The 22,975-nt window shown below is 44.0% G+C and overlaps 1 protein-coding gene across 1 annotated transcript in view; it reads right to left on the reverse strand.

Annotated features, from left to right (window-relative positions):
- Positions 1–22,251, reverse strand: part of NUP93 (nucleoporin 93) — a 110,026-nt gene extending 87,775 nt beyond the window's left edge. Inside the window, exons 1-2 of the mRNA XM_045988647.1 lie at positions 22,129–22,251; positions 2,663–2,855 (exon numbers count right to left, since the gene is read on the reverse strand). Coding sequence (XP_045844603.1) covers positions 2,663–2,841 — 179 coding nt within the window. The 5' untranslated portion in view covers positions 2,842–2,855; positions 22,129–22,251. The remainder of the gene's footprint in view (positions 1–2,662; positions 2,856–22,128) is intronic.
- Positions 22,252–22,975: the final 724 nt, after the last annotated feature.

Here is a 22,975-nt window from a genome sequence, read left to right on the forward strand (position 1 = left end):
GCATGAACATGGAGAAAGTGTGAAAGCAGCAGCAAATCAGTAACACTGGTTACCTTGGGGGATAAAGTTAAGGAAAGAGAGTGATTGCTGGCTTTCTCTTTGTACGACTCTAAGATGTCTGGCTTCTGAGTCTGATTGGAAAAATCCAATGAGGCATCTCTGATGGGAAAAAAGGGGGATGCAATTGAAAATGGGTACCCAGGGAGGGCTTCACAGCTGTTGATGATATTCCATGTCTTCACTGGGCAACATGCAATTCATTTTATTATTATTTACGCCAGGAGTCAGCAAACTTATCCTGTAAAAGGCAGACAGTAAATATTTCAGGCTCTGCAGGCCATACGGTCTCTGTCATAACTACTCAACTCCGCTATTGTAGCACAAAAGCAGCACAGACAATACATAAATAAGTGTGGCCATGTTCCAATAAGACTTTAACAGGCAGCGGGCTGGATCTGGCTCACGGATCATAGGCTGACAACCCCTGATTTACACCTTTATATATGTTATGCATAGTCTTCTTTATGTGTGAAGAAATTTAACAATTTAAAAATATCAAACACACATGCAAAAAAGCTTTCAAATCTGTTCCTCAAAATGAAAAATCCAAAAAGTATATTTAAACAAATGAATTCAGCACAGAACAATTCAATCTTAAATCTACAATCTAATCTTAACTAAAATCTTAAAGACACATTTTCTTCCAAAATTTATTTCATGTAAATTTTTTTTTCCTACTCAGTTCGCTGCTCTGCGTTCCCCCTGTACTAAAATATTCACATCACACTTTATGTCTGCCTATCAAGGTGGAAAAATACAGTCATCAGCCCTTTGGTTTCTTTTTAAGCACCTGCCCCACCCTATACCCATTCTTTCAATGTTCCAACTTCTTCCTCTGTAAAATAATGAATTTAAGGTAGAAAGAAATGAGGAAGAATGGAAATTTACAAGAAAGAGAGCATGACTGATAATTGTTACCAAGAAAACATTTTCCCTTTTTGCTCTTAATAGGCTGTAGAGCTGATGCAATTAAATTATAACTATAGCAACTCAGCTGGCATCACGGTCCTCTTGCTCCCGCAGCATCCTTGCACACAAGCACAGAGCCAGCATGCTCAAGACTGAGGGTAACTGCAGGCAGTTAGGAGCAAAAGAAAGGAGCCTGCAGGAGGACAAGTAAGCAGAGATGTCTAAAGGCTGGTAGGGGTGTTGGTGAACAGCAGCAACTGGCTGGATTTAAAAAAAAAAAAAAAATCCCTGTCAGGGTTCCTCTGATTTGTCTTTGCCAACACCGATGGAACCAAAACTAACTATTATCTTAAAAAATAAAATCCTGGGGAGACCTACAGAAGAATTCCCACAACATCCTGACTAACTCAGCAAAGCAGCCAAGGCATTCAGCTTTCAAGATTAGTTGGGGAAAGAATGTAGCCTTTATGCTCACTCTTGTGACATTTATTACATACCCAAAATAACGTCCCCGTGGAAACATCAGCACTTAGGTCTTTCTCAAGTTCAAGCAATGAAGACGAAGCAGACAACTGACAATTTCCCACATCTCCCACATAGGATCTCAGTGATTTTCCAGACCCACTGAGGTCACAAGTACCAGCACCCTTCCACCCTCCCCCGGCCCTTCCGTCTGGGCTAAAAGAGCATGTGCTCTGGAGCCAGCCTCCCTAGGTTTGAGTCCTGGCTCAACACTCAGCTGTGCCATCTGACAGTTACCTGCCCTCTCTGAGACTTAGCTGTTCAACTGTAACCAGGGGACAACAGTCCTACTATTTGTTATGAGGATCAAGCAAACTCTGAAGTCTAGCCAAGTTTCTGACACACAGTAGTCATCAGTAAATCACATTTCTCATGGAAAGCAGCAAGGTTTTTTTGTTTCAGTCTCCCCAAATTACAAGCTCCTTGAGGCAAAAACCATGTCTAATTCATGAATGTAGCCCCAGAGATGGCCCAGGACTGGCTAGTGGGGCCCCCAACACATAACTGTGGAATCAAGAGCCCACTATTGATACCGTATGACAGCAGATGCCACTGGCTGGCCAGCCAGCCAGCCAGCACTTTTCTCCAGCTGCACTCTTGGGGCTGCCCACTCTCCCGTTCCATGGTCACCTGGGAGGTACTATGTGCCCAAGGTCTTGTAGACGCAGCTTTGGGGGTCGCTAATGATGACCAGACAGAATCACCCCTCACTTAGATGGCTCTTCATCACTCACTGCTTGTCAATTTCTTCCGAGTGCACTTAAAAAGTATGCTAATCTCTGAGTGCTCCCTGGCTTTGAAGGTAACACTTATCTGTGTAAACCACACTTACTAACAATAAAAGGAGCCGTTTATGACCCAATGGTCAGCAAACTCAATCAGGAACTACTGTAATGTTTCTGTGTGACAAAGCTCTTCACCCTTTCCCATCCTGATCATCTCTGACTGTGATGTGGGCTCAGAGCTTGGTGAAGCAGACAAGCTGGAAAACCTGGTGGCAGGGAGACAGAGCAAGGCTGCTGACCTTCGTACAAAAACCTTCCCGAATTCCCAAGAATCAGGCTTGTGTCTGTCATTTACAGACTGCATCTTAATTCAAGGGAGGAAAAGAAGAACTGGATCCTGCCCCTGAGCCACTCAGCAGCAGCACTGCCTCCCCACCAGTACTCACGCCTTGACATCTGCTGTCTCCTGGGACGTGCGTGTGAGGGTACGGGAACGCAGGCGCTCACCCGCCTGCTGGATCTCCTGTAGGTTCCGTTCCACATGGGGAAGCTCTGAGATGCCCTCAGTCTCAGCAGCAAGCTGTTCGGCTTGCTGAAGGAGCTCACCAAACCCCTCAGTATCCATTGGAGTTGCAGATCCTAGATGGGGGAGGAAAAGAAGAGACCTAAATCAAGGGGTGAACAGGCTTCGGATGCTGCCCGAGTCTGTTATAAGCTAAATGGAACACGAGGAATTTTTGTAAACAGACTAGAGACAGCTCATCAACAAGCAGGATTTGTTCCTGAACAGAGCCCAAGAACAAGCCTGACAGAAAATGAGTCAGACTGTGAAGAAATAGATCATTTCTGTGCATATTGACAACCCCACGATTGATTCCTGCCACCAGAACAAATACAAAGATACTAAGCTACAGACCAGAATTCCTACCTCCTTCCACAGACTCAAAGCTGACTAGGAAATGGAAACCACGGTGGTGACCTCTGGGAGCCTAAAGAACCACCACCCTGCACCTCCTCTTCTTCCACCTTTCTTAGAAAGACCCCACCACGGGCGCCTGGGTAGCTCAGTGGGGTGGCCTCTGCCTTTGGCTCAGGTCATGGTCTCAGGGTCCTAGGATCAAGCCCCACATTGGGCTCTCTGCTCAGCGGGGAGTCTGCTTCCCCCTCTCTCTCTGCTCACAAATAAATAAAATCTTAAAAAAAAGAAAGAAAGAAAGATCCCACCATGCAGAGGGTGGGGCAATTTACAAGGTCCTAATCTCATATGATTCTCAACAACTCTATGAGGCTCCTGAGTGGACAGAAGCAACTCCCATCCACAGAGCTGTCAGGTACCCAGGGTAATCTCGGTGGCAATGTGGCTGGACAGACACAGGAACACAGGTCTCCTGACTAATCCTGTTATTCTTACCCACCTGCTCCCACACTATATAAAAGTCTTTTAAAATTCATGTTCGAGTCCCATTCACACATTCTTTAGCTTACAAGGTTACTGAGAGCAGAGATCTATGTCTGCTAGTTATGATGACATTCAGGACATTATAGACATTAATTGTTACTATATCTACTACTTTTAGAAATGCCATTGCTGGGGTGCCTGGGTGGTTCGGTCCATTAAGCATCTGACTCTTGATTTTGGCTCATGCCATGATCTCAGGGTCATGAGATCAAGCCCCTTGTCTGGCTCCATGGTGGGCGTGGAGCCTGCGTAAGATTCTCTCTCTCCCTCTCCTGCTGCCCCTCCCTTACCCCTCTCTAAAAAACAGAAAAAAATGCCGTTGCTACTAATAATTATACTAATATAAACAGCAGCTGGCTTCTAGACCATAAATATTAACAAGACCACCTGTTTCTCCAACAGAGTAAAGTCCTATGAACAGTGCTGCTATTTAAAGGTTATTACACATTTATGAATCTTATACTGTACCATCCCTGTGTAAAATTCTTGACCAAGAGTATGTTTTTAACTCTACCACTACTTAAATCAACAGAACATAAACAGGATCAGCATCATTAAAAAAAAAAATTTACATTGTTAAAAGGTCAACAAAATTACTATTTATGAAAAACAATTCAATTCCTTAAATAGCGGCTCTCCTTGATCATACCTTTCTTCATTTTAAACCCATGCCTTCCACTGCACCTCTGAAATACCACTGCTCTACAATAGTAGTTACAATCATGATATAATACATAATTATATCCCAGCTATAAAGCAAAGGTTAATGTTAAAAGGGCATGGCTATCACCATAAATCCATAGCAGGAGAATGAGAACTTTTTAAAATGGACATTGAAAGACATTAACTTTAAAGGTAAAGGCACAAGGTTAAAACAAAAATAGCTAAGCGGGGGTAAACATAAAAACACTTCAGTATTCTCTAACCTTTATAGACAAAAAGTCATATACACACTAACTCTTTTCCTGAAGTTTCTAGATAATCATTGTTTTGTTTTGACCCAGTAGAATGAGGCTGTAAATGGCCATCTTTACCTACAGGAATGTGAGGCTGGCAGAACAAGGAACACATTCTCCTAAACAGAAGAAAGAAACAAGTATTTTAAAACAATAGCTCCTATCTGATAGAGAAATGGTTTTCCTCAGAAACCAACAGAAGCCAATAACATTCTACTAATAGAAACAACGGTTACTCACCAGAAAGGAGAAAGAAAAGTAATATGCTCCCCCTTCCCCCCCACCCCTTTTCACTGTAGGATAAAAATAATTTGTCTAACAGAGCCAAGGAGCAGGAAATACTTATTTCATAAGGAAAATTTTAGAACCCCCCCCAAATAAAGAGCTGAATGAAACAAACCTTTCTAAGTTTAAAAAAGAAAGAAAAAAACAGGAAAAATACATCTAACATTTTGCATCCATGCCAGATAAATTCAAAGGAAATGTTCAAATGACCTCCTCAAATGATCTGCCCATACAAAGACTTATAGAGTGATGAAGCTAAATACAAATAAGTGCAAAATAAAAGTCATGATTTACTTTAACATGTGTTTTAAAGATTTATTTATTAAAAATAATAATAATAATAAATAAACGTTATTTATTTGACACAGAGAGAGCACAAGAAGGGGAAGCCAGGGCAGAGGGAGAAGCAGGGAGCCGTGGAGCCGGGAGCCCAATGTGGGGCCTCAATCCCGGGACCCTGAGATCATGACCTGGGCAGAAGGCAGACGCTTAGCTGACTGAGCCACCATCCCCTGAGCTCTAATCTTTGTCAACAAACCCTGTTCCTTGGCCTTCTCAGCATGGAGCCACCACTCTTCAGCTGCTTGAGCCAAAATCCTTGAAAGCCTCATCCAGGCCACCAAAGCCTTTCAAATCTACCCGCAAAATGTACCCAGAATCCACCTCTTCCCACCACCTCCATCCACTCAAGTCACTATCACCTCTTCCCTGGCCTCCCAGCTTTAGCCCTTGCCTCCTATAATCTATATGAACCTTTCAAAGAATCCTTCCTCTGCTTAAACCTCTTGTACAGAGTGAAGCCCTACACAACAGCCTTACCTCCTCTTACCTTCCAGACTCCTCTCCATACCTGTCTCCTTTTCCTTTCCTGGGCTCCAGTCACCTGGGGCCTCCAAGCCAGTCCACCAGTGGGTAAGGCACATTCCTGCCCTAGAGCATTTGTACTCTTTGTCTCCTCTATCTGGAATGCTCCTCTCCCAGATACACTCCTAACTGATTCACTGTCTCTCTGTTTCAGCTAAACTGTCACCTTGCCTTTGATGCCAGCTTAGAACAAAATACTTAAGAGTACAATCTGCAACCACCCTTTGCACTCCCTCATCTCCCTTACTGTCTGTCATTCCTGCTAGAATGTAAGCTGCACAAGGACAGGGATTTTGTGTGTGTGTTTTGTTCACTGATGTATCCCAAGCTTCTAGCACAGTGCCTGGCACACAGTAGGTGCTCATTTGTTGAATGAATAGGAGGAGCTTTATTCTTCCATTTGTGGATAGTCTGTTCTTCTTGAAGGCTTCCTGCACTCTCCTGCCAAATCAGCACCCACTGGCAAGCAAAGACCAGAGCAAAAACATTCCCTTCCGACTACCAACTGATACTTAACATTTCTGAGGCTGCACAGCATAAGGCAGTGACAGTATGAATGGCATGAATTCAGATCGCACTTGGTCCAGACTAGTACTTTCCCTCTAAATACCCAGACAAAAACCAATGGTATTTTAGAGGGGAAAAAAAAAAAAACAGACAACACCCACCCCCCCACCCCTGCCTGGCAGTTTTCAGGTGAACAGAATTCCAAACCAAAAGAATAAATACATGTACATAAAGAATTTCATTATACAACTTCAGAGAAAAAAACAAGCTTGTTCCATGTCTGTCTGAGAGAAAAGAGCTATATATTTAATACAATACTTGGGGGAAAAACTGGATCTGTCCTGCATTATATATAACTATATAGTTAATATATAACTTATATATTATATATAACTATAAAATTAATTTATAAGTTATTAAAGTTTCCAAACTGTACTTTGATGTAGTCATTATCCCATTTCATTAAAATTTTTAAATTTAAATTTAAATTTAAATTAAATAAATTTAATTTCATAAATTTAAGGACAATTCTCACCCCCTCCACAGAAATAATATCAATTTAGTCATAAAATATATGGGTTAAACCAACCAAATATCAGTTTTGACTCAAGAAACTAAAAGCTGATCATGAAAACAACCTCACTAGCTTTGTCCAAGAGAGAACTTGGGGGTGGGAGGAATGAGCTTTGTGTTGGAAAATCTGGCCAGGACACATGCAGAGATGATAGCAGCTGCACCCTTGACGAGCTATGGAGGTGGAAGCCAGGAAGAAGCCACACGGAGGACCCAAGGAAGTGGAATGTAGAACAGTCAATGCGGCAAGATTGGGGCTAGATGGGAAGAGACTGGCACCAGGGCTCCTCTGCCATCAATGACTGAGCGTGACTGAAGAGGCCTTTGGAAATACTGAGAGGTGCTTCAGAGAGCACCACAGGGTACTAAGGCCCTGGGCACCAAACCTCTCCCATGCCACTTAGCAGAAGTCCTACTGAACCTCCACAGGCCTCCTCAACACCACAGCAAACAAAAGCTTTAAATAGGAAAGCAAAGGTATCACTGCTGTTAGAAAGCAAGACTGGTTACTCTTGGGGGGAGGGGGCCAGTGTGACAGAAGGGAGAGTTCTGAGAGGCTGGTAATTTTCTGGGTTTTTTTTAGCTGAGTGCTGCTTAACAGTGTGTTCACTGTGAAAAAATTCACTGAGCTGGACTCATGATTTGTGCACTTTTCTGAATGTATATCACACTTCAATAAAAAAACTTACTCCCAAAATGAAAAATAATAACCCTTGGCTTTTCAGAGGCTACAGCAGGACACCCCATGATGTTAGAAATAAGGAATGTTCTTAGTGCAAAGTTTCCATAATCCAGATCTCTTCACCACATGTAGAGGATGCTAAGAAAATTAACCAGAGAAAAAAATTAAAGCCCACAAGTTTAGAGAGACCGCTTTTACCTACGGCTAAAATCAAGAGCTGAGCAGACTTCCCTTTCTTCAAATTAGCCAGCACTCACCTGTCATTCAGTGTCCAAAAACTGCCCCTTCTAGGCACATAAACATTCTTTTTTTTTTTAAAGATTTTATTTATTTGGCAGATAAAGATCATAAGTAGGCAGAGAGGCAGGCAGAGAGGAAGAAGCAGGCTCCCTGCTGAGCAGAGAGCCTGATGCGGGGCTGGATCCCAGGTCCTGGGATCATGACCTGAGCCGAAGGCAGAGACTTTAACCCACTGAACCACCCAGGCGCCCCGGCACATAAACATTCTTAAATGAGAGGGGGAAAAAAAATCTCTAAATTGCATATAGGATGAAATGAACTAGACAAAAAGGCAGAGCAAAAAATGCATCAAATAATTTCAGTTCACTTGCTATTAATATGTCTTAATTATGAAAAATATGGTGATTTTCACATTCTCAATATAACTATGTTAAATATTTAATCAAGCCAGAAAAGAGTAGTGTAGTATAATAAAAAATTTATTTGGTCTTTGTCCTAGTTCCTGGCACAAAGTTCCTAAAACCCTTAGATTATCCTGAGGTTAGGAGTCTTTTGTAACTTACAAGGAGGCCCCCTTGAGCACACTTGAGCTTATGTTAATGAGGTGACTTCAAGTGGGATGAGTGGGCTAGGAGCCTGGATAGCCTCAGGATGGGACCAGTCACCAGAAAGACCAAGTGATTAGAGGGTTGGAGCTCTCAGCCCCAGTCACCAACCTCTGAGAACGGAAAAGGGACTACAGATGAAGCTCTACAAAAACTTTTTTAACGATGAGATTTGATGAACTTCCGGGTTGGGGACCACATGCTGGGTCACACACTCCAGTTCCATAGGGACCTTCCACACCCCGCCCTCTGTATCTATCAGACTACTCACCTGTATTCTTTATAATAAACTGGTAAACATAAGTATAAATATTTCTCTGAGCTCTGTGAGGCTCTTCAGCAAATTAATTGAACCTAAAGAGAGGCTACAGTCAGTAGCTCAGAAGCACAGGCAACAACCTGGCCTCCTGACTGGCTTCTGAAAGGGGCGGGGGTAGGGGGCTACACGGTCTTGTGGGACTGAACCCTTAGCCAGTGGGATCTGATGCTGTCTCCAGGTACACAGTGTCAGAAGTGAGTTAAACTGTAACAGCCAGCTGGTGTGCAGAAAATCTCAGAATTGCCTGACATGTGGAAAACCCACCCACTGGGTGTCAAAAGCGAAGCTCTATAGTGGTAAAGCAGAATAGTGTTGAAAGTGAAGGAAACACACCAAGAGTTTTTTTCCCTTGCAAATGGATAATTAAATATTCAAACTGCTCAACACTTCTAGACCATTTTACATCAGTATTCTCAGAGTGGCCCCTTCAGGATTTTGCAGATGGTCTGATTCTTAGTTTTTTACAGTATTCATGCTTATTGTATTAAAATGTCTACACATCTGTTTTCTGGTATTAATTATTAGTTCATTAGTGTCTTTTCTTCTAAAGCATCAGCCACAAGTAGAACACGTCTTCCACTTTTCCAGGGCTTTGTGGGCTCCCAAGCTGGGGAACCACTGAGCGCTTTAAAGACCACTGGGTCATCACAGAAATGGCTGTAATGCACTAGCTCTCTCGAAATAAGCCCATGTGACTTTCAGGATATACTTCCAAAAATCAGCACATTCAGTGCCTCAGAGCTGACAGAAAACAAAGTATGAAAGAGCCTCATAGTCATCTATCCTAGACCTGTCTACCAAGCTTTTCCCAGTTTCTAGCCTTTGAGACTGGCATCCTCGGGCAAGGGTCAGCAAGCCTTTTCTGTAAAGGGCTGGACAGCAAATTGTTTTAGGCTTTCGGGGCCATTCTCTGTTGCAACTGCATAATTGTGCTTGAAACTGGAGAACATGTAAACAAATGAGCATGGCTGTGCTCCAATAAAATTTTAATCATGGCCAGTCACATATGAACTTCATATCATTTTCACCTGCCACAAAATATTCTTCTTTGAATTTTTTCCCCAATGATTTAAAGATGTAAAAACCCTTGTTAGCTTCTCAGGCCTACAGGTTATAGAACGCCAACTCCCGCTTTGCCTACAGTATATGAGCTAGACCTGGTACAGTGCTTATCCTAGTTCAGTAAATCCTGGTTCAGTGCTTACTGGCTATGTGCCCTTGGCAGAGCTACCCTCACTAGACCTGAGCAGTGAAAACACTGTGTAAAGACTAACACAACAGGCCCATTGTCATTCCCCTCCCCTCTTTAAGCTGTTGATTTAAAGACTATATTTGGGGAAAGAAATCTGTCTCGTAAATGAAATCTATCCAGAAAACGTTCTTTTGACCTAATGCATAGAATGCCAGAGGGAACTTTCTGCCCTTTTCAAGTGCAGAGCAACATATCAAACCCATGTGCATTTTTCCTTATCCTTATCCATAACCCACAATGCAAACAGGACAGTTACCCAAGGAATACGAAGGGGTAACAAAGAGATGAAAAAAAATAGCAAGGACCTCTGTCTTTCCTTCAGTGTTAAAAGAATCTCTCTCAGTTCACTGAACGGGCAAAGGACACCAACTATTTTCCCTGCAGAATTTCAACACACTCAAGCAATACTTGTAAGTACTCACTGTGAAATTCTAATCTTACCACACACCCAAATACACCTCTTTCAACTACAAAGATCCTGCAATCTAAGAAATGCACTTTTAACACTGCTATATTTTCATGGATGCTGTCAGAGAGGGGAGGGGATTTTTTATATTCGTCAGAGGAAATAACTAGGGCTAGTCATACCTCTTTCTTGAAAATATACAACAGTGTTACTCTTTTTACAATTATTTTTAAAAGGTTTACTGTGACAGTAAGATAAATAAAATACGCACACACAAACAGATATATATATATAGGGGTGGGAGGTTGGGGGAACAGGTGGTGGGTATATATACATATATTTTAAACAGAATGGGCAAACAGGAGAAGACTGGACTTTGAATCTCCTGGTTTGAATCTACCATGTTCACTTACCAGCTGATAGTAGGTCGATTTACCCCTGGGATAAAATCCAAATCTCTCAATTTCCTCATCTATAAAAAGGAAATGATAACCCCTATCTACTTCAAGGGGTTGATGATACACAGAAAGGATTTTATAAACTCTACTGATTTATATCATTGTAAAACATTCTTTTAGCTTTTATTCCAAAGTTGCCAATTTGGCAACATTTTGTCATTTAATTATAAACATCTCTGCTTCAAAAATCTTCTAGGAAATATTTGATACCAAATTATAATTTATTTAAGCACAACTTCGTATCATTCAGTAAGAACTTCTGGAAGACAGTACAATTTTTAAATGTTTATTACCCATTATCAAATCTGATTTTTATTAGAACTCCAAATTTCCACAGCAAAGGTATGATTCAAAAGAAATTTAGCACTGAATTTTGAGTAGAAATCTTGCCCCCAAACCTTATTAATTGGACTTGAAAGGATTAAAACACAAGAAAAGTGTTTGATATTCAACCCCAAAGATTAATAAGTGAAGCCTCACTCGAGGTATCAAAAGCTTAAGACTGATTCTGCTTTCCTCTCTTCTTTTGAAAACGTAAACTATCGTTAGATGACTGTATCACTCCACTTTTTGTTGTATCTGTCAGCTGTCATTTATAACAACAACCAAAGAGAAAATTACATCTTAATAGATAACTATTGTTTCAGCCGCCTTTAGGAAAAGGAGGGAAAGGAGCGAGAAAAAAAAATCTGTTGTGGATAATTCTTTCTAGTCCTGTGAGACTAAGTAAGAGAATTGGATGTAATCATTATTCAGAAGGTAGACTTCTGGAGAAAACAAAGAACTAAAATATCCTAGACAGAAGAGAAATTAAAGACCTGGGTGATTCAGTACTAGTACCGGCCTGCGTGACTCAGTGTTTGCAGTTCAGGAAGGCAAAGTATCAGCTTTCCGGATACATAAAATGCCTCTTGTATTTCATCTCCAATGAGCAGAGGTGCAACCTGGCATTACAAAGAAACATGAAGTATCCACGTAGGGAACTTTCTGATAAACTCTCAGCTGTCCAGTGGGCTGTCCAATCCAATAGCAGAGAAGCTGGGCCTGGAATGGAAGGACTGTGTGCTGCAGCCTGGCTTTGCTCCACACCAGCCTCTGACCCTGGGGCTAGCCCTTCCCAGGCCCTTTCCCCTTTCTGGATTCCAGTTCCATCACCACTGAGATGAGGGGGTTGGCTCGGGTAACTTCTAAGACCTGCTCCTCATGAACAATCTACAAATACAGAATATTTTAAGTTTAGTCTTTAAATTCACTTCATGTGTCCTTGGAAGGAGCAGCCTCATTTTAGTGCTGATGGAAACTGCTTGTGTATAGAACCTTATGAATGACACCAGACTCATCTTACAACTGGCATAAGCAGGGGAAGACCACCAAGTTAGCCTCTAAAAGGTCTTTGGCTCTGGCTCTTCTCTCTAAACCAATGTTTCTCAACTGGGGGCAATTCTGCCTCCCCAGAGGTCACCAGCAAAATCTAGAGCATTTTTGGTTGTCACAATTCAGGGTGACAGGCCATAGGCTACTGACATCTAGAAGGTAGAGGCCAAGGGTGCTGCCAAACATTCCAAAATGCACAGCATGGCCTCTACAGCCCCTACAACAAAGAATTATCTAGCCCCAAATAACAGTGCTAAGGCTGAAAGGCCCTGCTGTAAACTGAGGAAGGCTTCTTGTCCTGAGGGTATGACACCACATTAAAGGTACCAGGAATACCTGGAATATATGCATACTGTTTTTCTTTTTTTTTTTTTTTAAGATTTTATTAATTTTTTGACACAAAGAGAGAGATTCCAAGTAGGCAGAGAGGCGGGGGGAAGCAGGCTCCCTGCTAAGCAGAGAGCCCGATACGGGCCTCGATCCCAGGACCCTGAGATCATGACCTGAGCTGAAGGCAGAGGCTTAACCCACTGAGCCACCCAGGCGCCCTACTGTTTTTCTTAATGTAAGGAAAGCACTACAGGGGCACCTGCGTGGCTCAGTGGGTTAAAGCCTCTGCCTTCGGCTCAGGTCATGATCCCAGGGTACTGGGATCTAGCCCCGCATCAGGCTCTCTGCTCAAGTGGGGAGCCTGCTTCCTCCTCTCTCTCTCTGCCTGCCTCTCTGCCTACTTGTGATCTCTGTCTGCCAAATAAATAAATAAAATCTTTAAAAAAAAAAAAAAAAGGAAAGCACTACAGCTTTTATCAGATCTAATAAGTCTGAGTCCTCCACCACCATGAAATAATCTTAAAACCATCATACTATACAATATTCTCTCATTTGGGATTTTTATGGTGGTATATTCACATCCTGGTATATCACACAGCAACAGAAAAGACTGAACTACAGCTACATGGAATATGCATAAATTTTGCAGACACAGAGGTTAACTAACTCAAGCAGCTGGACTTATTAAAAAAAAAACATACTGCATGATTCCATTTATAGGGATTTTAAGAACAGAAAAACTAAATCTATGTGCTAGAAATCAGAGCGCTAGTTATTACAGTGTTGGAGTGACCAACTGGAAAGGAACACAAGAGAACTTTCTGGGTGCTATGGACCGTAATGGGTCCCTCCAAAATTCCTATATCGAAACCCTAAGACCCAATTATGATAGTATCTGGAGAAGGGGCCTTTGGAAGGTAATTAGGTTTAGATGAATTCATGAAGATGGGGCCCTTCTGAAGGGACCAGTGTCCCACTAGAGACACCAGAGGCCTTGCTTCCCGCCCAGGCCCCTACACTGCATTCACCAGGAAAGAACATGTGAGCACATAGTAGAGAGCAGCTATCTAAAAACCAAGACCCAACCACCATGGGACTCTGATCTCAAGCCTTCCAGCATCCAGAACTGTGGCAAAATAAACTTTGGCTACTGAAGCCACCCAGACCATGGTATTCTGTTCTGGCGGCTTACTCTAAGTGCTGGGGTACTGGAATGTTCCATATCTCAGTATAACTGGTGGTCACATGAGTGAATATGTAAAATTTCACTGAGCTATATACTTAAGGTCTGTTCACAGATAATTCAGAGAAAAGCAAGAAACATAAGCACAGCAAGAAACTTAACTTAGCATCACCTCCAGAAAGCAAAGGGAAGAGCTGGGACTTCTCATTTTATACCCCTCTGTCAGTCTGAATTCTTTTCCATAGCTCTATGTGACCCTGTCTAGTTTTAAATAACTTGTTAATTTCTAAATTGCTCTAAACCCTTTGCTTCAGTGTGTTTGACTGACCAATGGCCCCAAATCTTCAATGGCAATGACTATCAAATCCACAATCCAACCCAGAGCTTCCAGGCACCGTCTACGCGTTTCCACTCCAGCACATAATCGTCACACCTGGCACATCTCAAAATGATGCAGTCATCCACCATCACCACCACCCTCACTGCCTTCCTTATCTCCTCCTCTCTGTCCCCTGGCTTCTTTCTCTCCCTCGCTCTCCGTCTCTCGGGTTCTTACCCTTCTCCTTTACATCCGCACATGACCTCAGAATGTTTATTTACAGGTTTTCTCCACTCTCCAGGCTCAAGAACCAACAAGATGCAGATCCATTTTTTGAGAGAAAGGGTAGGTATTCCTCATTATCCAAACTCAGGAAACCAAATACTTTATATTCAGCTGATGGGACATCAGTTGCTCTCCAAAAACTTGCTATTCAAACTCTCATTACCTAACAGATTTAAACAGCAAGGGATAGTTGTATTTTTGCAGCATCTTCTAACTATTGCTTTCTTCCCCCAGCTTTATTCAGATATAATTGATACATAACATGGTGTCCATTTAATATATACAGGGTAACATATATATTTCTGCATGTACTGGGAAATGATTACCATAATAAAGTTAGTTTAACCTTGATTCCATCTTCCTCGCCATCAAAGGAGGCCAGACTTCCACCCTTTTAAGTTCTTGAGAGACACTAGGAAAGGTCTTCAAGCTCCTCCCGCTCCACATCACTCTGCTTGCTGTGGCCGATACTTCCAGCACTTTTCCTATGTTGCTCCTGCTCAAAAACCCTCCAAGCCTTCCACTCATAGGGATCCAGATGAAGCAATGCTTTTGATGACACCCTATGTAACAGTTACCCAATCTGCTCTGCCCCTAACCATCCTTATGTACGCCGTGCTGTATGCCCTTGCTCATGGCATTTTTCCCAACTAGGGACAATGTACCCCTGAGCTCCAGCCAGCTCCTCCACTTTCTAGTGGGGTGACTGTGGACAAGTTAATTACTCTTGCTGGGCCCATGTGTGAAATGTAAAAAGAGCTGCATCTCCACATAGCAACCGCTCAGCAGACCTTGGCTATTATTATTTTTTTTACCACTAGTTCAACTACTGCCTACCAGATGGTTTTTTCCTCAACACCCACCCCACAAAAGCTCCCCTCACCAAAACTCTTTTCTACTCCATTCATTTACCTGTGTTACAGTTTTCCATGTGGCCAAGCTTCAGTTTTGGTGCTCCCTGGGGATTCTGCAACCTCCTTATTTCACTTGGGAGTTTTAGTTTTTTCTGGGGGAGAGGCTTTTTTTTAGGTCATTATGTAGTTGTCTGCTGGTTATTCTGCTATTTTTATGTGGGGACAAGAATCAGGACCTCTTAGCTTACCATTTTGCTGATATCTCTCTTCTTTATTTGTTTTACATTACTGTCTGTTAATATCTAGACCCCCAAACAGCCTGAAACTTAAAGCATTCTGCAGCTTTTTTTTTTTTTAACTCCAGCGGTGTTCTCAAACAGTAGTTAGATCCCCACAGTCACTGATTGACAGAATAAACTTCTGCAAACTTTGCCAAGAATGGCTAATTGAGATAGGGAAACTGAAGGGACTCTATGAAAACTGTTCTGCTGCCTTTACTCTTGCTAGGACTGGTACCTTAACCTTACACATGCCTTATATATATATATGTATATATATATATGTTTTTAAAGATTTTATTTATTTATTTGACAGAGAGAGATCACAAGTAGACAGAGAGGCAGGCAGAGAGAGAGAGAGAGGGAAGCAGGCTCCCCGCTTAGCAGAGAGCCCGATGCGGGACTCGATCCCAGAACCCTGAGATCATGACCTGAGCTGAAGGCAGCGGCTTAACCCACTGAGCCACCCAGGCGCCCCCACATGCCTTATAATACAGATAACATACATCCCCCTTGTACAGGTCAAGGAGTTAATGATTTCTCTGGAGTCTTCCAGCACAGCAGATAACATCTAAAGAGTGACTAGATGGGGTGTCAAGTATGTTTTCCAGACCACTGGACCACCAAGACCCTTGGCTCCAGGGCACAAGTGACTTACGGAAGACACCTAAACACTCGTTCATTTTAACCAGTTCCCAGATGCCTAAAAAGACACTTACAACAGATCTCAATCTTTAATAAAAACCCCAGCCCCCAAAGACGAGACTCACTCTTCTTTCCTCTCTGCGTCTCTTAGACAGTGTGTACCTACACTCTCTCTGTCTTCAGTAAACCCTACTCTTACTTCCTCTAGACTCACATTTGATTTATATCCCACACAAAGACAAAAACACTCTTGGCTGATCCTGCAGGACCTCCTCTGGGTCCTTAGACCCAGACCTCCTGCACCATAATGACTCCTTATTTTTCAAATTCCTTTGCTGACATTGTAATGGCCACCAAAGTTAGAATCCCTTCTTCCTAACTTCCTGTCAAAAATATTTATTAAGCCTCTCCCATGTACTGTTCAAGGTACTAGGGATGAACTGTGGAAAAAACAGGTAAGACTCCCAGACTCAAAGACCTTATATGTCGGGAGAGAAACAATTAAAAAAAAAAAAATAGACACATGATGCCAAGTATTGATAAGCTACAAAGGAAGACAGGGAGATGTGGTAGAGTGCACAGTGGGACTCCTTTAGCTGGAATGTTCTATGAAGTTTCTTTTTAAAGGAAACCATTAGGGCGCCAAGGTGACTCAATCAGTAAAGCATCTGCCTGCAGCTCAGGTGATGATCCCAGGGTCTTGGGACTGAACCCCATGTCAGGCTCTCTGTTCAGTGGGGTGCCTGCCTCTCCCTCTCCCTCTGCCTACAGCTCCCCCTGTTTGTGCATGCTCTCTCTCTGTCAAATAAAGAATAAAATCTTTTTAAAAAATTTTTTTAAATAAAAATAAAAAGGAAACCACTGAACAAAGACCCAAATCACGTAAGGGAGTCAGCTATGCTGATATCTGAGGAGAAGAATGTTCCTGCAGAGGAAAACCGTGAGTGCAAAAGCTTCAAGGCAGAAGCGTCTTTAGCATATGTGAAGAGCCTGCAGCCACATGGCCGAGGTATAGAGTGCTGGGAGAAGGAGTTAGGGCAGGGGCTAGATGGTACTGACTTCACAGCACAAGGTAATAACGTTGGATTGTAGTCTATGTGTGATGGGAACTATAGAAGGGTTAAGCCTTTTTAAAGGCTTGTGCCCACTTCTGCATGGAGAAGAAACAAGGGGAGGAAGGGCACAAAGTAAAAACAGGGAGAGCAGTCCAGAGACTGCTCTAGCACCCAGATGTGATACCTGAGAGTAGTGTGGACCTGGATGACAGCAGGGAAGAGACAAATAGTGGGTCTGACTCATGTATACATTTTAAGAATAGACTCTGTGTAGATATGAATCACTTATGTAGTGAGAGCAAAGAAGTCAAACACAAGGCCAAGGTTTTAAGTCTGAGTAACCTGGCAACACGAAGGTGCCACTTACTGAAATGAGGAAGACAGGGAAGGGAGCAGATTTAGACATCAGAGGGATATTATGATGATGATGATGACATCAGATTATACAAGCAAAGCCCATGGCAGGGACTCACACACAGCCAGAGCTCAGGAAATGAGGGTTACTTTCACTGTCTTTGGCTCCTTCTCCTAGAGTTCAGGTCTCTTCTTTCCTAAAATAATCCCTCATCAATAGGGGAAACTGGGTGAGGGGCAATGGAGTACTCTGTACTAATCCTGCATATTTTCTGTAAATCTAAAACTATTCTAAAATTAAAAGCTTATTAAAAAAAAATCAGGGGCATCTGGGTGGCTGGGTCAGTTAAATGTCTGCCTTCAGCTCTCAAGTCATGGTCCCAGGGTCCTGGGATCCAGCCCCATGTTGGGCTCCCTGCTCAGCAGGGAGTCTTCTTCCTCTCCCTGCCTCCCAACTCGTGCTCTCTCTCACTCTCTCTAATAAAAAGAAAATCTTTAAAAATAAATAAATAATGGGGCCCCTGGGTGACTCAGTGGGTTAAAGCCTCTGCCTTCGGCTCAGGTCATGATCCCAGGGTCCTGGGATTGAGCCCTGCATTGGGCTCTCTGCACAGCAGGGAGCCTGCTTTCTCCTCTCTCTGCCTGCCTCTCTGCCTACTTGTGATCTTTGTCAAATAAATAAATAATATCTTTAAAAATAAATAATAAATAAATAGAATTTTTAAAAAATCCTCAACCCCACATGCTCTTCTAGCTCCCACTCTCTTTATAAAGTGACAGCCATCCTTTGTCACGCCTCATCCATTCATCACCCACTACAACCTAATTTCTGCTCTCCCAACCCCTGACTTCCTGAATTCCTCTGCAACCACCAATGACCTAATTGCTAAGTCCAATGAACTTTCAACCCTTCCTCTCTCACAGCCTCTGAGCCCCTGACCATTCCTTTCTTCCTGAAACACTTCTCCTCTGAACTGAAGACACCACCTTTTCTTGGTTCTCCTCCTGCTTTTCCAGCTCTTCCCTCCTCTCAAGCCTCCTCTGCTGTGGCTCCTACATCTACCCATCCCTTAAATGCCAAGCTTCTATCCTTGGACCTCCTTTTCTCACACTGCATATTTCTTTGGATAAAATCCACCATTGGCCATGGCTTCAACTAGAACCACTACCAGTGGTTACTAAACCTTCGGGTGGCCATCAACTCTGCAATGCAGAGTTCTAATGTTCTTGTACACATGTGCACACAAAAGGACCACACACACATTCTTAAAGATACACTGTCAGGAGGCTCATAGGACGCCCTCCCCAGAAAGGCCACCCGAACACCTCTGAGGACTATCCGGGCCCAGATGAGAACGCTGATTTATCAAAACTAAGGTATGGTAGAAGCTATTCTATGTCTGGCCAGCTCTCTCACCTGAGCTGGTATCTCCAATTGTCCCCGCACCTGGGATGACCCATGGGCACCTCAACTATACATGTCCCAAACCAAACTAATCACTTCTCTCTCCTCTGGGCCACCAATACCACCACATCCTCCTCATGGGTTTCTAGTCTCCCAGTAAAACTACTGGCATCCAGCAAGTCAGCCAGAGACCACCTAGGAATCACTTCAGGGTCCCCTTCCTCCACTCCTGAACATCCAGCCAATCTCCATATCTATATCTCAAACCTTTTGCAAAAGGGAATCCTCATCTCTTTGGCCCCTGCTCTGACCCTCGTGCTTTTCTCCTAACTACCTCAATAGTCTCAGCCTTCCAGGTTCCTCTAACTCACCCTCCCCTTGGCAAGAATTCTTTCTGAAATTCTCCCCTGCCTTAATCCCACTAGGGACACCTTCTGTCCCCTCCAGGAGAAGTGCTTGTGATCTGACACTGTCACCCTTACCATCCACATCTCTCACTACCCTCCCCCAAAGAGACCCCAGGAAGTCTCTCCTCCTGGGGGCGCCTCACGCCGTCTCCTCTCTTCATACCCCTGCACATGTAGCTGCACACTCTGCTATCACACTCCAAATCTATACTGGCACAGGGGGAATGCCCATATATCCTGCAGAGTCAGCTAGCGCAGTCCTCCCCACTCCAAGCCCCTCCCATACTATTCTGAACCTTCTATTACTGTTCTTCTCTGGTGGAATAGTTGTAATTATTTCTTCCCATGTCTGTCTACTTCTCTACATGGCAAATTCCTGTAGGGCAGACTGCTCAGCTCTGAAGCCTTAGCAGCAATGTTTGGCATTAAATAGGTACCAAATAAATGTCTGCTTAGTTAAAGTGGCTTGGTCCCTGAATACACCTTGGGCTCTCACATCTGGGTCTTTGCTGACCTCTCTCTCTCCTTGAAACATCTGTATTTCCCTCTATCTTATTTTCTACTTCGGTCCATCAAGAAGCAGATTCAGACACTCAAGCTTACCACTTCTCCAACTGTTCCCACCTTAGGGTCTTTGCACATGCTCTTCCTGTTCGAGGAATGCTCTCCCACCAGACATTCCCATAACCTGCTCTCTCATCTCAATCAGGTCTCTGCTCAGCTATCCTTGCCCTGACACTACAACACTCTGTATCTGTGCCTTTATTGTCGAGGGAATTCTCCATAGGAACATCACTTCAATGAGGGCAGGCCTGTTTCATTCACCACTGTATTCCGAAGCCTATAACAGTGCCGGAGCATTCCCTTATTTCATATTTATTGAGCACTTACTGTGTGCCAGATCTAGGTGCTGAATGTCTATCAAGGAACAAAATAGAGAAAAATCCTCCCCACTTCACATTCTGGAAGGGAACCACAAACATCACACAAGGTAAATAAAATATAATTGCTAAGAAGAACAACTAAAGCAGCAAAGGAAAATAGGAACTGGGGAAAGCCTCACTAGGTGACCGCTGAGTAAAAACCTGAAAAAAGGTGAGGAAGCAAACCTCAGTATTGAACTGCAAGCACAAAAGCCCTGAGGCCAAGCATGTCTGACCCGAGAAAGGGGAGGGTAGAAGAAAATGAGAGTGGGAAAATAACAGTGGGTCAGATTATGTAAAGCCTTGTGGATGGCTCACTATAAGGCATTTATCTTTAAATGAGATGGAAACCCATTGTAGGGTTTTTACATGAAGGAGTGATATGATCTGACCTGTGTTTCAAAAGAACCCTTCTAGTTGCCGTGCCGAAAACAGGGCATAACTGCAAAGGCAGAATTAGAGAGACCAGATGAGAGACTATTTCAATAATCCAGGTGAGAGGTGGTGGTGACCTGGCCCAGGGTGGCAAGCACTGGATGTGGAGTAAGAACGAAAGACAGCAGTCAAAGGTGACTCAAAGGTTATTAATTAGAGCCTTTTACGTTACTCAGAAAAAAAGAGCAAGAGCAGTTTGGGAGGAGAGATGATGGGAGGGTTGCTAGGCCTATCCTGACATGTTCAGTCTGAGTCCCCTATCAACCATCTCGGATGAGAAGGAAAAGAGGCAGCTGGGCATTGGTCAAAGGAGAGGCCCCCTGATGGAAATACAAATACAGGATCTGTTAGCCTAATATATACGTATTTAAAACTATGAGCTTTGTGGGGCGCCTGGGTGGCTCAGTGGATTAAAGCCTCTGCCTTCAGCTCAGGTCATGATCCCGGGGTCCTGGGATCGAGCCCCACATCGGGCTCTCTGCCTGGCCTGCTTCCTCCTCTCTCTCTGCCTACTTGTGATCTCTGTCAAATAAATAAATAAAATCTTTTAAAAAAAAAACAAAAAACAACAACAACAAAAAACTATGAGCTTTGAATAACAATTCACCATGAATGAAAAATCAAAAATTTCCCAAACAGAAATGCACAAAGAACAGATGAAAGAAAAGCTATGATGTCTAAGGACACGCTCTCACGTTCTGAAGACAGAATACAAAAGGTGACCCTTGCTCATACTGAAAGGCATTTCAGCCAAAACAAAAAACAAGTGACAGGGGCAAACAGGTACCAGCGGCTCCGTGAAGGGGTAAGACAAACTTTGACCGAAAATCCCTGCGGTCCGCCCCGTGACTCTTTTAGAGAGACCCAGTAAACTCGGATATTGCCCTTGCAGAGGATGAGATGTTATGAGACCCAAGAAAGTGCAGTCTACCTCCAGGTTCTCATCTCAAGCATGTCCCTAGATGGGGAGAAGCATTCCCCTGATGCCGGTACAGGAGACGGGCCAAAGCTGGGAGAGGCAAAGAGGGTTGTCACCCTCGCCCGAAAGACCCCCGCCCTCGGAGGGCAGGGTTCTACCGCAGGAGACGAGTGAGCAGGCGGAGAGCTGTGGCGGGGAGGGGCAGGCTGGGCTCACAGGGCACGGTGTGGGGGGTGGGGGCGTGGCGCGCCGCGGCAGAGCGCCGTAGTGGGGGAAGTGGGGAATCAAGGGGCCAAACCTCCATGCTCAGAAAGAGGGCAGATAGAAGGTACTCCCAGGGCGCTGCCCGACGCTATAATGGGGGACAGTTCGATAAGGCGCTGAGTCCTCGGCGTCAGGCGTGCTCGGCTGCCATGAGGCGAACGGGAAGTGAGAGCAGCGTGACTCCGAGCGTGGGGACCGGGCTCCACCCAGCCTCGGAGCCCCGAGTTCAAGGACAAGCCCCCAAGTGGCAAGGACATGGGCAGAGGACACCCTTACCTGACACTGCAACCTTCCCAGTCGCTCCGTCCCGGCTGGAGAACGCGGCCGCCGCTTCTCGCGCCGCTCGCCCGCGCTTCCCGATTGGCCAAGGCCGGCCCTCCCAGAAGCCCTCGCGCGGCGCGCCGACAAATAAACTTTATGGAGACCCGCGGAGGAGAACAAGGACAAGGGCGGGGTTAGAGGCGGGCCCTCTGCTTGAGCTGCCACGCCCCCACGCCCGGGGCCACGCCCTCACCCTTCCCTGGTGGTTAGAGGGAGAAAGCGAGGGCAATTCCTTGGGTGGATTGCTTATCCTTTACTGATCACCATCGTAGTGACAGGTACTCTTCAAGGCGCTGGGGGCACAGAGGCGACCGCGACAGACAAGATCCCTGCCCTAACGGAGTTGTCAAGCTGGTGGGAGAAACAAACTGTAATAAATAACTGGCAGTTTGTAAGGAGGGCTATGACGGAATGAGCAGGATAATGGGAGAGAGAATGCCTTTGTGGTCCCAAGGCCTCTCTGAAAAGGTGCTGAGCTGAAATACAGTGATGAGAAAGGGTCAGCTTTGTTTGCAGAGCATTCAAAGCAGAGGAACAAGAGTGAAGGCTCCATAGGTAAACAAGCTTGGTGTGTGAAGAATAGGAATGCAAAACGGTACAACCTCTTTGGAAGAGAGTATGGAGGTTCCTAAAAAATTAAAAATAGAATTTCCATAGGATCCAGCAAGTCCGCCTCTGGGTATATACCCAAAAGAACTGAAGGTCTTGTGTACTCCCCTGTTCATAGCAGCATGAGTCGCAAGAGCCAAAACATGGAAGTAACCCAAGTGTCCATTGACCAATGAATGGATAATCAAATGTG

This window comes from Meles meles, chromosome 19 (assembly GCF_922984935.1).
Source record: "Meles meles chromosome 19, mMelMel3.1 paternal haplotype, whole genome shotgun sequence".
NCBI classification, from domain to species: domain Eukaryota; kingdom Metazoa; phylum Chordata; class Mammalia; order Carnivora; family Mustelidae; genus Meles; species Meles meles.